Source organism: Rhinopithecus bieti, unplaced genomic scaffold (genome assembly GCF_001698545.2).
Source record: "Rhinopithecus bieti isolate Rb0 unplaced genomic scaffold, ASM169854v2 scaffold_45897, whole genome shotgun sequence".
NCBI lineage: Eukaryota > Metazoa > Chordata > Mammalia > Primates > Cercopithecidae > Rhinopithecus > Rhinopithecus bieti.
The window spans coordinates 156600-172761 of NW_016818649.1; the positions used below are offsets into that span (position 1 = coordinate 156600).

Genomic DNA, 16162 nt, shown 5'->3' on the forward strand with positions numbered 1-16162 from the left:
CAATACCCCTCCAACAACCACCTCAACCTTACTTCTAATCTTTAGGCCCAATTCAAATCCATCTTCCTGTCTCTGAGTTTCCAGGAGTCGTATCTGTTAGCAAATCCAGCCATCAGTCACATACCACCCCGTTGCCTGTCCAGCACTTACCCACAATCCTGCAGCCAGTCTTCAATTTTATTGATTGGATTCCCTAGAAAAGTCAGACACTAGATCACTGTGAGAACTGAACGAAATCAGACCTCCTCCCTGCAACTAATTCCATTCCACAAGTTTATTCTTACATAAGCTGCGTCATGAATCTTTTTTTCTACATAAAGCTTTTCTTTAAGATATGAGAGGAATACACCGTATATAAAAATAGTGGATATTTCTTCTCTCTCTCTGCTTCTTTTCTCCCTTCCTCCCGAGAACCTGGAAAGTGCCCAAGATGTCAGGCCCACTGCTGTCTTTTGAGAGTTCTTTTCCCACAAGGGTGGATCCTTCTCATTTAAAAGAAAAGAAAAGAAAGACAATCTTGTTTTGTGCTTTTTTTGCTTCCTATCAAATAAGCATTTATTTCCATCAGAATTTTTGTTTTACTCTTATGACTGTGGTCTCATTTGAACCTCAAAGAAGCTCTGAGAAGTGTAGGAAAGGTACTACTATTTCAACTGGACAAACAAGTCTTAGAGAGGTGAGTGACTTCCCAAAGGCCACACAGCTTGTTAGTGACAGCATTGTGGCCAGAGTCCAGGCATCCAGCTTGTGTGTGGTCTTGTTACACAGACAAAATAGAAACACCGCAAAGAATTCATAGAGAACCCCCAGCCTCGGGTTCTTACAGAAGCTTCTCAGGATGATGCAAAAATGTGCTCTTCCCTTTTTCCTAATCTTATGCCTGTCTCTTTCTCACATAACTCATATTTTGTATTACTTTAGCTTTTCTCTTAAACATATTTAAACCAGTCAAAACAGCCCTCCATGAGGGCCTCGCTAAACAAGGGACCTGTTCACACTCTGCAGACCTGGGCCTGCTGTCACCTTTTACCACCAGACAACATAGACATCTGTGTGATGTTCGTCTCTTACCTTCTTGGAAAACATCATCCAGGCTGGAAGGCTCAGGATCTGGGACATCCTGCAGGGCGGCGGCAGCCTCCTCTTCTAGGACCTGGGTCTGCCAGTTACGGCTCTGACGGAGCCAGGCCCGCCGTTTCTCCCAGGATGTGGGGCTCAGCACAGAGGCCTCCATGGCCCTGGCTCAGACTTCAGAGCCTCCCGTAACAGTAATGCTGTCCTAAGAGTTGAAAAACAGCGATGCTCCCTCATCCTGTGCTCAGAAACCACCATGATGCTCAGGGTTGCCCCTGAATTTTCCTGTCTCTGCCCAAAGGAGCTTGGTCTCTCTACCCATTCAAGAGTAGGGAGGACATCCCTAGCTCATTTTCTGTCTCTCTTGCAAAAAAGGAGTGCTCTGAAAACTCTAAATATCAGGGTAAGTCTTTCAAGTCAGTAAGCTTGAAAGCTTCAGACATCATGATTTAATGGATATTAAGAAAACTCTTCTGACTTAAAGAATCTCAATTTCTCAGGGTAGCCGAAATGCTGTATTAGAAAACATTTTTTCTTTAATCCTTAAAAATGCTGTCTACCAGAATCTTCCATTATGACTAAAACATCTATAAGTTTAAAATGTATAAAATTCATTTATTTTTTAATCCTCATGAAGACGTATGAAAAAGTTGAGGGTCTCAATGGTGAAACGATTTTCTAAGGTCCCACAACCAGGGTGTCACTCCAACTATAGGAATTCTAGGTTTTGTTTGTTTAGTTTTTCTCTTGATTTTTTATGTTCCTGTTTTATATATTAAGAGTCCACATATGATTTATCTCAGAAAAAAATACCCTGTGATTAAAAGCAAGGAGACACTGCCTTAAGCAATTAGCAGCCAGCACCTTCAGGATAATCGCTTTCTAATTTGTCAACCTGTGCTTCTACGTAACTATAAATTTATTCCTCAGCTCATCGATGCAATTACTAATCCTATAGATTCATATTTCATGTAACATTACCTAAATATGGCTGTATTCTTCCAAGAGACACAATGATGGCACTAGATACACATTCAAAGAGGAATAGAGGGGAGAACCATTCAATTGTCCAAATAGAGCTTTAAAAAGCTTGAGGCTAATGTAATATTCATTGGCTCATACTCTGTTCTGCTGCCTCTCCCCCGCTGGCCATACTTGCATCCCACCTCACTGAGCAAGTAGGAGTGGGACTGAAACTCTCCAGGTCTTGTCCCCCTATTCCCTCAAGCTGCCATAAACAACTTCATCTTAAGAGCTACACATTTAACTGTTGGAATAAAATAAAATAAAATAAAAATGAAGACTACCAGTTTACAGAGACTTCTGTTCCTCCAACACTTAAAACCGTTAGTGAGGCATCCAATGACTTAGGCACTAAAATAGCTTTTTTGAAAAGAACATCCTGAACATAAAATGCATTCTTAGGGCAATAAAATTGTTTTTAATGCCTCTGCTTGTTACAGACAAAACATACCTAGGAAAAAATAGTACATAATTACTGTTGTCTGATCTAAATTCTTTCACTTTAGGTCCTGTCCAAGACATATTTTTCTTCCAAGTGAGACAGTAGTTAGCAGTATGAGACTTTGCTCGTTAACCCTGGGTACCTGGCTGTTTGTCTACTGCCTGTGCCTTTTAGAGAAAATTAAATCATTAAATTAAGTTTGTGTCATAAAGAAGCCTCAAAGAAGAGTAGCAGAGATGACTTGCTATTCTCTGGTCAGAGCTGTCGGGAGGAGATAAAGAGAGGATGAAACTGCCACTAGAATGACCTTAGGACAAGAATCTAAAAAGCCTTGATCAGTTTGTTTACCTAGTCCTATGATCCGAAATATTTAATAGATTGGTTCCAGAACCCAGAGAAGAAAATCACAAAGGCTAACTTGCCTATTGTTTTTAATTCCCAAAGGAAATGGACCTCCCCTAAATCACTGGGAATCTTCTGCTCACAGAATATTTTTGGTAATAGAACTCAAAAGGTAGGCAGGAAGCCAGGAGGGCAGGAAGCCAGGAGGGCAGGAAGGCAGAAGAGCAAGAGGGTAGGCAGAGAAGGAGGAAAAGAAGGAGGGACGGAGGGAGGGAAGAATATCTGGCTTCCATACTTTATTCTGCCACTTCAAATGGTATAACCTCGGAAAATTTCATCCCTTTATTTGGTCTCAGTTTGTCAATGAAAACATTACAGCCGTAACATTTGATGCGTCTGGTACTACAAACTTCTGGATGTGCCATTTTACAGTCGAACCCCTATAATGCCTAGCACAATCCCAGAATCTCACTAATTGAAATGGAGGTTGGAGCTTTCAACATCCTCCGTGATGTGAATCTATTTTACATTCCTCCCACATCTTCAAAAATATATCGCAATAATATAGGGTAATTTCCTCTGCATCCCCTGAAAATACTTACCTCTTTTTTTTAACCTCAGTTTTCTCATATTCTTCCCCCTTTCTCTTCATCTTCCTCAGTCTTTGCCACACTCACCCTGCAGTGTCCAGCTTTTAACCAGCCTCCTCCATGGAGCCGTGCCTGGCTTCCACAGCCTACCTTAATCGCTTTCACTGAGCTCCTTCCCTGCTTGCGTTTTTTCTTCTTAGGTATTATCACTAACATACTTAGCATTTTACTTATTTACCCAATGTATTGTTTACTCTTCTGATTAGAATACAAGCTCTAAGAAGACAGAATTTTGGGGTCATTTACTACTGTGTTTCTAATGCCTAAAACAGAATCTAACACATTGTAATAACTTAATGAATACCCATTGTTTAAATGAGTGAATGTCTAGAAGGTGACCGTTCCTCGTAGGAGCCCAGTGCCTTTCAGAGTCATCAGAGACACATGCAGGGAGATCAACTTCAAAACAGTAACAATAAGCTGGTAACTACGTGCTTACTAAGCATGTAAAAATGTCGTGGGTTGAAAGCTGGAGAAAAGAGAGAGGGTTATTCTAAGACTTGTTTCTATCCTAGAAGTTCCTACAGTTGAGAACAAAAATTGTATTTTCTTGACTAGTCCCTGTTTACTGCCTGTCTCTATGTCCTATGTACGGAAGTTTTACTTAATGTTAATTCCTAAAGGAAAGTGCCTATGGAAACAATCCTTAATGCTTAAGAGTTCCAAAGAAAGGCTTACAAATAAATGGCAATTGTAGGTATGACAATAAAAAGACCAGACAGGTTAAGTGTTCACTGAGAATGACAGACATTTTCCTGGCAATTTGTGTGAGAATGTAATAATTTTCTACTTGAAAAGTAACAGTGATCTCAAGTCTAAAGAAAAGACACAAGGTAGATCTAAGCTAATCTTCACAACTCTAGCACACATGATAGGGGACTGGGAAATTGCATAAATAATTTTTTTCCCAATCTCAGCAACACTTGAGTTGTAGAAACCTGTCCATGGAGTGTTATACAGGATTACTATAAGTACAGCAATATCAAGAGGCAAATAGAAATGGTAGTGTCTGGTTAGTGGTAATAGGAGGAAGTTGTACTGCTGGGAGATAAGAAACTGGGTATTCTTTTTTTTTTTTTTTTTTTGTGGGAATCTGCAGGAAGCAGCAAATGATTATCAGACAAACACATCAGCCATGAGAGTGTTAGAGAGAATTAAAAAACGGGTGCACACAGATGTCAAGATAGCAGCTTTGTAGGTCTTGGGGCCCCTTGTAATAGAGACAAAGACATGAAGATGTTTTCTCCAAATAAGTCATTCAAACACGTACACTGATAATACAGTGGAGTTTGGTGCAGTGAAAAGAAAACTGATTAGAAATCAGGAGACTTGGACATTTTTCTGACTTGTCCAATTAATTGACTTATGGCATATCAGTTAGGCTTTTTATTAAGGTTTCAGTTTAATCCTCCAGGAAATGGATTGATTGGACTCAACATTTGTGTAAATTTACTTCCACTACCAATGTTTATTAATTTATTTAGGTGAGTTTGAAATACCCATAGGAATAGTACCCATAAAAGAAAGTGCATTTATACAGTTTCCCCATTAAAAAATTGGAAATGGTTCAGTGGTCTCTGGACTTACTTCCCCTTTACCAAATTCCCTTTCAAATTAACACCAACATATGGAGCTCCTGCACATGTGGCCTTCACACTGGATCTAGGAAACTGGTGAGCCTGAACATGAAGGCCATACGGGAACTTATACAGGGAGTCAGTCAGGTGCTACTCATTGACTGTCAACACTGCTTGAACTTTTCTGCTTCTTTGCTTTAGCTTATAGTTTCATCCACCTTCCTCTCTAATCAAACAAATTCTTTCTACCCTTTAACGGCTTACTTAAGTCATCTCCTTTCTCTGACCTACCTGTAGCAACTAACATCCATGCCTGCACCATATGCAACAAGACAGTAAGTGGCTACCTCTCTTGTCATCATTTACCTCTACTTATAACTTCTCCCCTAAACCCATCATAGAACATAGCACAGTGCTTTGCAAGAGAAGGGACTCCATAAGTGCTGTACCTGCAGAGGAGCAAGAATCACCCTGGCATTGGGAAATTATCCCCAATTAGTATTCATCATAGGACAGGTGCTCCTGACTGTCCTCATGGCCTTGGATCCTAATGTACATTTTTGCACAGCTTGTAGTAAAGAGGAAAAAGGCTTGGAGCATAGTCTTTCCAGTCCTTTGCTGATATAACATAAGGTCACCCAAGTCTGACTTAATTTATGAAGCTTGAACTACCAAATTCTCCTATTTAAAAGAAAAATATTTGCCAGTCTTTCATTTCAAGTTTTTATTCATTTCTTCATCAAAATTTCCTTCTGGAGTTCATCTGTCATCTCTCTTGATGCTGGCTTATAGTATATGATCATATTTGGTCTTCTCTGTGAGGATAGAAATATAAAGCCTGCAGATATCTGTTCTCCAATTTTCCCACAAAACTAAGAAATTCCCACACTGGTACTATTGCTTCTTGCCTGAATCAGCCCAAACCTTATTTCTCCCCTCTGCTACCATTTCCAGCCTTTTGTTCTTTCCTCTTTTCTACATTTCTCTAGAGGTTCATTCGATAAGTCCTTCTCCACAATCTGTCAAGAGTTCTGAAATCCGGTTACAACCAAGTGGAGTAAGACAGAATTCTTGTTCTGAGGATGCTATAGTTAAAAGCAGAAATTGCAGCAGATAGGATTGAGTTTAGACAGGATAAATATCCTCTACTGGTTTAAGATTAGGGAGTTAAGAGCTGTGAAATGAGTATCTGCCAACAAAAATTATTATCAGAGGCAGTAACTGTAGCAGCAGCAGAAAGCCTGTAGAGCTATGTCATAATTATGACATGAAGAATATCACCTATTTCTAGTCTCTGTTTTCCAAGGGAAGCAGTCGGGGATTCACTACACATTGATATGGGCAAGTCAAAGGTAGGTACTCATAATAACTGATATGTAGAGAGTACTGTATATGTATCCATAAAACTTTCCTGTAAACTGCTTAACTGAATCCTGACAACCACTTTAGAGCTAATCACTGTTACCTGACACTCATGGAGATATGTTACTTGTCCAAGGTCACATCCCTGTATGCTGAGATTGAAACTCAAGTTGGTTTAACTCCATGTTATATAGTTTTTCTGCTGACATTACAATAAGAAAATGGCCCAGTGTCACCATCCAATGTAATTTGGGATTTAAAAAAAGGAGAAGTTGTTTTAGTAAATTCTCCATTTCGCATGCTATGCAAGCTCTCCATCTTATAGTCTAGTAGAGAAAAGGCAGCATAAACACAAGGTAATTTATATTTGGTTCTGTGACACTCTTAGTGTGGGAAGTATTCCTTTGTTTGTGTCATTAGAATAGTTTCCTTTCTGACTCCAGCGAGGTGATTATGAAGCAGTTTAGCCTTCCTCAGGCTTACAGAATGTTTTTTTTGGCAAGGGTCCCACTAACTTCCAGTTGGGAGGAGAGAATCTGCCTGGAATTACACATTACTTTCAGATTGTTGTGGCATTCAGAATATTTCATAATGGTTTGGGGCACCACAGAGCAATGAGAGCTGATACCGTCGCAGCCCTGTGGTGGGGCCCCACTCACCACATGGGACCTGTCTGGGGAGTCTTGAGGAAAGAGCTGGGATAGCTGGGCTGGTGATGGGTACTCAGAGGGCTTGGGAAAATGGATAATTACCATTATTTGCTATAGACATATTTTAATATTTTAGCAACTATTAGCCTACCAATTTGCACCTGACAAATACCAGCTCTGCTTACAGATACTTCACTATGGGGAAATTTTCAAGGGACTCAGTAAGGATAACCAAAGCTGCTTTTTCTTTAAAGTTCAGAGTGTTATTTAGAAATTAAAGAAAAGGAAAACTATAGAAAGAGTTTGGGCCTTGGAATCAGAGTTAGCCTAATTTGGAATCACCGTTCTGTCTACTTTCTGCATGTTTGTCCTTGGTAACACTATCTTTCCTTCTATACCTAAGTTTCTTTTTCTTTTTCTTTTGTCTTGCTGTGTTACCCAGGCTGGTCTTGAACACCTGACCTCAAGCAATCCTCCCACCTTTGCCTCCCCAAATGCTGGGATTATAGATGTGAGCCACCGCACCTAGCCTATACCTAATTTTCTTCATGTGCAAAATAGATACTGTGCCAAACTAGTTGGGTGACTGGCAGCTGTAATCAGATAACATATATTAAGTCCCTGATGTATAAAGGTGGTGCTTAATAAGTGATAGATACGATTATGAATCTGCCCTCAGTCTAAGATGTTCACTAAAGTTGAAACATCTTGAGGAATAAGGAAGGAAAGAAGGAAGGAAGAAGGTGTGAACAGCAGGGTACAGCTGATAGTATAAAACCAAGATGGTAAAAAAGATTTTTTTAATATGTGGTAAGCAGAGATAAAAAGTAAGCAATGAAAAGTCTTTCTTTCTTACCTAATTCTCCAAGGGACCAGAGAGATTATCTAATCCTGGTCACTCATTTTGTAGTTGAGGAAACAAGAGAGAGAGGAGGGAGAGAGAGAGGAGAGAGAGAGGAGAGAGAGAGAGAGAAAGAGAAAGAGAGACAGAGAAGCAGGCTTGTCTGGAGTCACAAAGAATATTAGTGGTTTTAAATGGGCACCAAACTCACAAGTTCTGAGTTCCAGATGCATGCTTTCTTCCTTTATATCATACAGCCTTCCTCCTACCACACTTGGTTTCCAAGGCCCAGTCCTAGGTTTGTCTTTAGTGCTCTGGGGGACATGTATGAGACAGACTTCTCTTCTCTTCTGTCTGTTTTGTACCTATGCCCCAAGCAGTGCCTGTGAGTTGAGACTAAGAGTGAGAACCAGTGTGGGAGGAGAGAAGAAGGAAATGGGGTTTCCATGATGTGGCCCATAAGACCTTCTGCATCCACAGCCAAGATATACATCATTACCATTGCAAAGAGCTGTGGGAAATCCCAGAGCAGCTAACATTTCTCTGTTTGTGAACTAGACAAATTCCACCTCAACCCAGGTGGATTGTCCCCCATTTGACATACCCCAATCTGCAACAAATTCTCACATTCCTTCATAGATAAGAACTGTCTTCTAGCTCCTAACCCTCTTTAATGTCACTCAGATTGGAAGATCATTCAGAACAAGAATTTCCCTGAGTATAATATTTGAGCATTCTGAGACTTCTGTTGTCCAAGGAGCAGTTCAGTCTGCTCAGGGAAAAGGGGAGATGTTATCTGGTAAACAATAGAAAGAAAAAATGCCCATTTATCAATGGAACTCCTATTTTCCTCCCTTTTCATACTCTTTCTCCCACAAATAAGTGTAGCTGAATAAATACCGAAAGAAGATCATCTAAGACCTTTTTCCTCTCCTTCCCTTTCTTTCTTACTTCCACTTTCAGGATATGAATTTTAAGAAAGGCTTGTATAATGCTACAGGAAATACTAAAGTTGTGTATTTGGAAAAAAATCCCATGTTCTCAATCTAGGGAGACATCAAATATCTACATTTGAATGGGCAATAAAGATATCAAGAATAAGAAACAGCAGTTTATCTGAGTTGATTTGTAGATGGTTTCATCAAGAGAAAGTAGGAAGAATGAGCAGATTTCTCAACCATTGAGTTAGCTCTGTGAATTTGTATCTTTAACTCTCCAGTTTTATCTCCTTGGTAATAAGCTCTGTCCTGCATATACTCATTTTCTTCTTTCCTGCTTTTCCCTTTCAATATCTGCACACAATCTTCTTGTCCTCATCCCTCTGCTTATTTGACTGAACTCTTTTCTTAATCTAGAATCTGTGTTTAGGCCATTCTGCCTCAGGCCTGTGTGTGGTAGGGTACCTAGTACCATGGGTACTGGAATATCCACTTTGGTCTTGTTCCTTAGGTGGAAAAGAGAGTTGTCAGTTTGCAGGTGGAAATAAATGTGTGATATTTTCCCCTTACTGTAGCCCAGAAGGAACCTTGTAAGTCACAGTATTGGCTGAGACGAGACCTCCTTTTAATTCTTTACTAGAATCAAAATCATACACATTGAACTGAAAATGACAATTAGGCCTTCATGTTCACTACATAATGCTGAATCGCACGGTTCCATCTTAATTTTCAAAAACTCAAGAGTTATGAGGACATGTTGGTAGTATGGCTATAAATGGTTTCTAAACACCCTGGGGTGCATGTGAATAACTCATATGTTAGATTGCTCTCTATCCCTCCTGCTATACCTTCAGCTTGTTATTTCTGATAATAGTCTAAGTAGAGACAGACAATAAATCTGACTTCCCTTCTTCCTCCTAACACTTCATGCTGCAAGAGAATCACACAAGATTTTTTATCTCTAATCACTCAGCTGAACAACTGTTGAGTCTGATACTTGGGCACACAAGTTGAAGGTTCCTACCTCCAACCTCCCATCCTAGGTACTGCCCTGCACCATCTAGAAAGTCTCCTTAGCTCTCTACTCAGGACCACTTGTGGTATACAGAGGAACTAGTACTTCCTTGGATATCTCCCGTAAATGCTCACAGTCTTGTCAAATCAATTCTGTGGAACTCTCCTCTCTTGGCCTTGCACTGCCCTGGGGACCCACCCTTTCTCTTCCACCCACTGGTGAGCTCAGTGGCACAGAAGGGGCATGGGAAAACCCCAGGGTGGAGGATGTTTCCACTCCTCCATCTACCCCAAAACTCATGTAGGTGGTAACATGCTCTGCCTGCTACTACTGGGGCAAGGGGTGTTGGAGGATCATGAAGCCCCCAATATTATGTAGGTCACTGAGAGGTCAACACATCCGTCTATCCATCTTTGAGATGTGAACCCTGAAATCTGGTTCTGACGGTGGCTCTCTATCTATCTTGAGCCTCCCAGTTAATTTGACCTTGCATCACTCAAGTGTGTACATCCTCCCTCATAGCTGACCTCAATATATCTTGCTGCAGTTTATCTCAACAAGTTTCTTCTACAGCTTCTGAAGAAAGAGATCGTACCCATAGAAAGCAAAGTTGATTTCAGCCAGGTACTCTCAATGCTTGGAGCTATGGACACTAGAGTAGGGCCTGAAATGAAACCTGGAAACTTCTTCCTTGAGAACTTTTCAGTGTTATAATCAGATGGAAATTGCTGCAACAATGAGTTCAGCAAGACACAGAGAGAAACTTTGCAGGTGAGAAAAGTAAAAAAATTCTTAAAATAGTTATTTAAGTCATCAAAGAGACCCAAGTTTCGAGAACCTAGAAAGATTACCTCTCTATAATAAAGAGAAAACAAACAAACGAAAGCAAAAGGCACCCGATATCGTTCTCCTAGGCATAATGATGGATGCTTTTAAGGTTGAAGTAAGAGCGGTGGGAGATTTTCTCCTGATTTTCCCTTGTCTTGATCTTGACAGCCTGATTTTTCTCTGACATCTTTCCTTCTTTCTCCTAGCATCACCCTAAATCAGTACAGCCTTGAAACTGAGATAAAGGCTGTGCTTACCTGTCCGCTGGTAGAAAACTGAGTTTGAGGCAAAGCAGTTGTCGAAGCTGGGCCGAGGCCTTCACAGGTGTGGGCACAGAGGTGAAGCGAGGGAGAAAGTATCATGTTGTAGATTATGCCTTTCTCCCTGAACTCATTCAACTGCTGTTGCCTGCTCAAAAGGGGAAGCGGAAATGAGAACACACCACACACACACACATCCACACATATAGACGCAGTCCCCGCCTCCCAGCCCAGCCACATCCTTTGCTCCGGCTCAGGAGACTGAGGGAAGGACAAACCATCTGGAGACACGGTGCTCACAACTAGGAAGACCTTCCTGCCCCAGAGTTGCCTCTGTCTTTCCAGAAAAACAGATCTTTTCCTATTAAGGCAAAGGTACAGTCCATTTAAAGAGGTGTGTGCAGGAGTCTTCCTACCATATAACTAGAATTCCACTGCTGCAGATAAATCCTTCTGTCCTCAGGAGAGCTGTCTGAAAATGGGAAAGCTCTCTCCCATAAATGATCTGGCGTTTATCTCAGAGAAGATGTTTCCAGCCCTATCACACACTTGAGAGGGCTCTGAGCCAGTCGCTCTGTGTTTATAACTTTCAAACTCTGGTAAATTCCCCCGAAGCTTGTTTTTGAATACTGCTTACTTTTTTTTCTGTTAGTTTCTCAACTTTGTTTTATGTTCAAACCACTTCAAAGTTTTCGTTTTGTAATAAATGACTGCTTTCCCCCACGTTTTCAAAGCTGAACTTTTAAAATCAGTTATACCCTGAAGATGTCTTCAGTTTATTGGTTTTCGGTTTGGAAAAGGCTTAATGAACTCTAAAAGGTTTCTCCCAGTCCTCAATCACTCTCACCCACCGGTGGCATTCAGCACTGCTGACGATCCCTCCTTGCTTCTCCAGTATCTCCGAACACACTTTCCTCTCTGTAGGATGCTGCTGCATTTTGGGTATCTTCTTTCTCTCTTTCTCCTGATTCTACTGTTTCCTTCTTTAAATCATTTATTTATGAATATATATCACAATATTTATTCTACAAGGCACTCCTCTAATGTGTTAATTGTGACTGATTTTCACATGTTCATTACCTTCTTTCTGATTTTTTGGCTACTTTTTCTTTTAAACCACGTTTCTAAATTCCATTTCCAATCATCAGTAGGACAACTCCATTGAGTATCCATAGTATAGCTATAATATGATAGAAATAATCCTAAATAAAATTCTCGTTTGGCAAATTAAGTTCCCAAAACATTATTTTCTTCAAGTATAATGTGAGGAAAATGACAATTCTCTCTGTTTCTCACTCAACCCTTCCCCCACCCTATTCCTTTTACATAGGCATGAAAATATCTAACATGTTTTCTCAGGACATAGTAGATGCTAAATATGTGCTTTTCTGAGAATTAGCTTCACAGTCAACAAGTAAAACACTAAACCCAACACACCTAATTCTCTTTATTTACTATTCTTTTCTGTACAAATTAACTGTAAAAACTCAACTAATGGAAACTTAACAACTCTTAAATCCTAAGTTTCTGGAATTCAATGTTTTCCTTAACAGTTGTTTTTCAATATGTTTGGGATATGGAGAATATCACTTCTGTAGGGAGTTTGGAAATATGTGAGGGAGATTTAATTTTCAAAGAAATGGGAAGCTGATACTGGTAGTTAGTCCTGAGGGCCAATGATGATAAGTGCTTTGGAAGGGATAGGACAGTTCAGCACAAGGAATAATTGTCCTGGCCCAAATGTCAGCATTTTGTTAACATTGATAGTTTGATGGTTAGGAGAGCAGGCTTTAGAGTGAGGCTCTGGCATCAAGTAGCTCTGTAGTCTTAGATACATTAACATCTCTAGGTCTCAGTTCGTTGGCTGCTAAATGGGGATAACCTTAGACGAGTGGTTGTAGAGCTATAAGAATAAAAGAATACAGAGTATTTAGTCCAGTGCCTACCTTAGAGCAAATGCTCAAGAAATTGCAGCTATTTTTAAGACTCTTGAAATATAATAGTTTCTTTTCTTTTAACTTTTATTTTAAGTTCGGTGGTACCTGTGCAGGTTTGTTACACAGGTAAACTCTTGTCATAGGGGTTTGTTGTACAGATTATTTCATCACCCAGGTATGAAGCCTAGTACCCAACAGGTGTTTGTTTTGATCCTCTCCCTCCTTCCACCCTCTACCCTCCCATAGGCCCCCGTGTGTGTTGTTTCCCTCTATGTGTCCATGTGTTCTCATCATTTAGCTCCCACATATAGGTGAGAACATGCGGTATTTGGTTTTCTGTTCCTGTGCTAGGTTTCTAAGGCTAATGGCCTCCAGCCCCACCCATGCTGCTGCAAAGGACATGATCTCATTCTTTTTTATGGCTGAGTAGTATTCCATGGTGTATACATTCCACATTTTCTTTATCCAGTCTATCATCAATGGGCATTTAGGTTGATTCCATGTCTTTGCTATTGTGGATAGTGCTGCAGCGAACATACACACGCTTGTATTTTTATAACAGAATTATTTATATTCCTTCAGGTATATACTCAGTAATGGGATTGCTGGGTCTAATGGTATTTCTGTTTTTAGGTCTTTGAGGAATCGCCACACTGCCTTCCACAAGGGTTGAACTAATTTACACACCCACCAACAGTGTATAAACATTCCTTTTTCCCTGCACCCTCACCAACATCTTTTATTTTTTGACTTTTTAGTAATAGCCATTCTGAGTAGTGTTAGATGGTATCTCATTGTGGTTTTGATTTGCACGAAATATAATATTTTCAATTTATCCAAATGCTATGTCTATCTATCAGAATTACCTCATTCATTAAAGATGCCATTTCACAAGCAATTGCTAGAGATTTTTTTGTTAATAAAAAAGATTTATTTATTTTTGATTTTTATTTATATTTATTCTTAATTTTTGTGAGTACATATGTAGGTTTATATGTTTATAGCATTTGTGGTTTATTTTTTGAAAGAAATATTTTTCTTTTCTACAAGCAGCTTCTGAAAGACGAAGATGAAGACTACATGATTCCTAGGAGGAGAAGGAGGCCCAGGGTACTGCTCTGCTTATCTTCTTTCTCTGTTGTATCATCTTTCTCTTTCTGTCTTTGTTTCTTTCCTTCTTTCCCTTTCTTCCTTCCATTCCTTTTCCTTCCTTCCTTCCTTCCTTCCTTCCTTCCTTCCTTCCTTCCTTCCTTCCTTCCTTCTCTCCTTCCCTCCTTCCCTCCTTCCCCTTTCTCTTTTTTCCCTCTCACCTGCCCTTCCCACCCTTTGAAAACATTAAATGTCTCTATATCTTTGGCACCATGAACTTCTCTGAGCATATATTCCAGGTGCTTCATGAAAACAAAATGACTTGTTCAGGGTTTCCGAAGGATTTTTTTGTGAGCTTGTTCATTTTTTTCCCTTGGTTAAAAATAAAAACCCTTATGCTAACTGAGATAATGAATTTGCTCTCTACTGCCTGTGTGATTCAGCAGTTTGGTGCCTCATGATAGGGCCTATTTGTCATTCCATGGTTCCCTCTCTTGTGTTTTATAGAACTTAGTAAAAACACTGAACTAGGGGTAAAAGAACTATCTGAGTTTAAAACTATACTAGTTACTTAATTTCACTGGCTATCACTATCATCTTCTGACAAACAGAGAAATATTTTCTAAGATCCTCTTGGCTTTAGATGTCTGTAACATCTGTACAGACTATTTTTCTCTACCCTTTTATAACTACATGTAGCTTATTATGGAAAATGAAAATATCAAGTGACAGATATTTGGTAAGAAATTATTATAAAGGTAGTAGAAAAAGTACTTTGAAATACTCTTTTCCATGGAAAAGTCAAGTAAATATTGCTTTTGAATAATATTATCCTCCACACATGTAACCTGAAAACACTGATAAATAAGAACAATTTCTGAACACTGATGTGCCCATCAAACAAACTGTAGTTGGGTATAAGTTCTGGAGCTGCAGAACTAAGGGCTGAGCTGGCAGGTTGCCCAGACCTGGGGCAGAGCCAAGACAGCTGTCCATAGAGGCTGTACCAAGACAGAGAAGCTGCTGCTCAGAGCCACTGCTCTGGGCCAAGCAGCTGGGCCCCTCTACCCAGGCCCAGATGCAAATCATCTGCCTCCATTTCAGCTCTCAACCTTCTTCTTTCTCAGATCCTGGGGTTTGCAAATGCCGTTTTTGTTTGGTTTGGTTTGGTTGTTTTGTTTTTCTCTAGGAGTCTGTTCCTCCAAATTGCTGATGTGGGAGATTGAGTGAATTTGTCTCCTTCCTATCCCAAAGGCTCAAAAGTAGAAAGAGAGAGTGGATAGAATTGTAGGGGAGAGAGCAGTGGTTTAACGCACCACAGATTTTCTGAACTTTCTGGCAGAAAAGTGTCCACCAAGGTCATCTTGTTCTTTTCTCTGCTTCTATGTTCTGGTTGTTAATGATACAGAAAATGGGATTTTATAACTTTTCTAGTCTAACTATTCTCCTAAACTACTCCACTCAATGCCAGAAAGTTCTTCCTTCTGTCTGGCAGTATCTTCCCTCTGTAAAAGTCCAGTAGAACAGAAGAGCAATCCATCTCAGGCCTCTGCAGAGGGTGTTCTTTCAGTGATCTGGATTGCGGTTCTACCCAAAATGTATTTTACTGGATACCTTCTGAGTGCTGGAAATGAGATAGATCTGGGGAAGGGGCTGAGGGGAGTGTAGAAGGAGAGGAAGATGTACAAGGGGGAGAAACAGTGTCAAATGCTATCCCTTAGAGGGCTTATTTTCTAGTATGATCAAGTAATTTGGGGAAATACAGGGTTAACAAAAGACAAACATGTTCCTTTAAGGCAGTGGTCCTCAATCTTTTTGGCATCAGGGACTGGTTTCATGGAAGACAATGTTTCCATGGGAGCAGGGTGAGGGGGATGGTTTGGCGATGAAACTGCTCCACTTCAGATCATCATGCCTGCCACTCACCTTCCTGCTGTGCGGCCAGGTTCCTAACAGGCAACCAAACTGTGCTGGTCTGGGGCCCAAAGGTTGGGGCCCCCTGCTTTAAGGCATAACTTCTTGAGGCTTTTAATAGATTAACATGAATTGTGACTCTCTTAAAAGGGAAAGTTTTGTATTTCTCAAATGTATTGGCCTATGGATTCCCATCCTCTCCCCTCCCCTCCCCGCCCCT

General features: G+C 40.2%; 1 protein-coding gene across 3 annotated transcripts in view; it reads right to left on the reverse strand.

The window, feature by feature from the left end:
- Nucleotides 1-11174, reverse strand: part of TESPA1 (thymocyte expressed, positive selection associated 1) — a 34084-nt gene extending 22910 nt beyond the window's left edge. The window contains exons 1-3 of one of the 3 annotated variants that reach the window (XM_017857363.1): nucleotides 11000-11174; nucleotides 1072-1279; nucleotides 151-193 (exon numbers count right to left, since the gene is read on the reverse strand). In XM_017857363.1, the coding sequence (XP_017712852.1) occupies nucleotides 151-193; nucleotides 1072-1234 (206 nt within the window). In that variant the 5' untranslated portion in view covers nucleotides 1235-1279; nucleotides 11000-11174. Of the gene's footprint in view, nucleotides 1-150; nucleotides 194-284; nucleotides 407-1071; nucleotides 1280-8172; nucleotides 8238-10999 lie in introns of those variants that run through there. The other 2 variants (XM_017857364.1, XM_017857365.1) reach the window with 2 other exon arrangements.
- Nucleotides 11175-16162: the final 4988 nt, after the last annotated feature.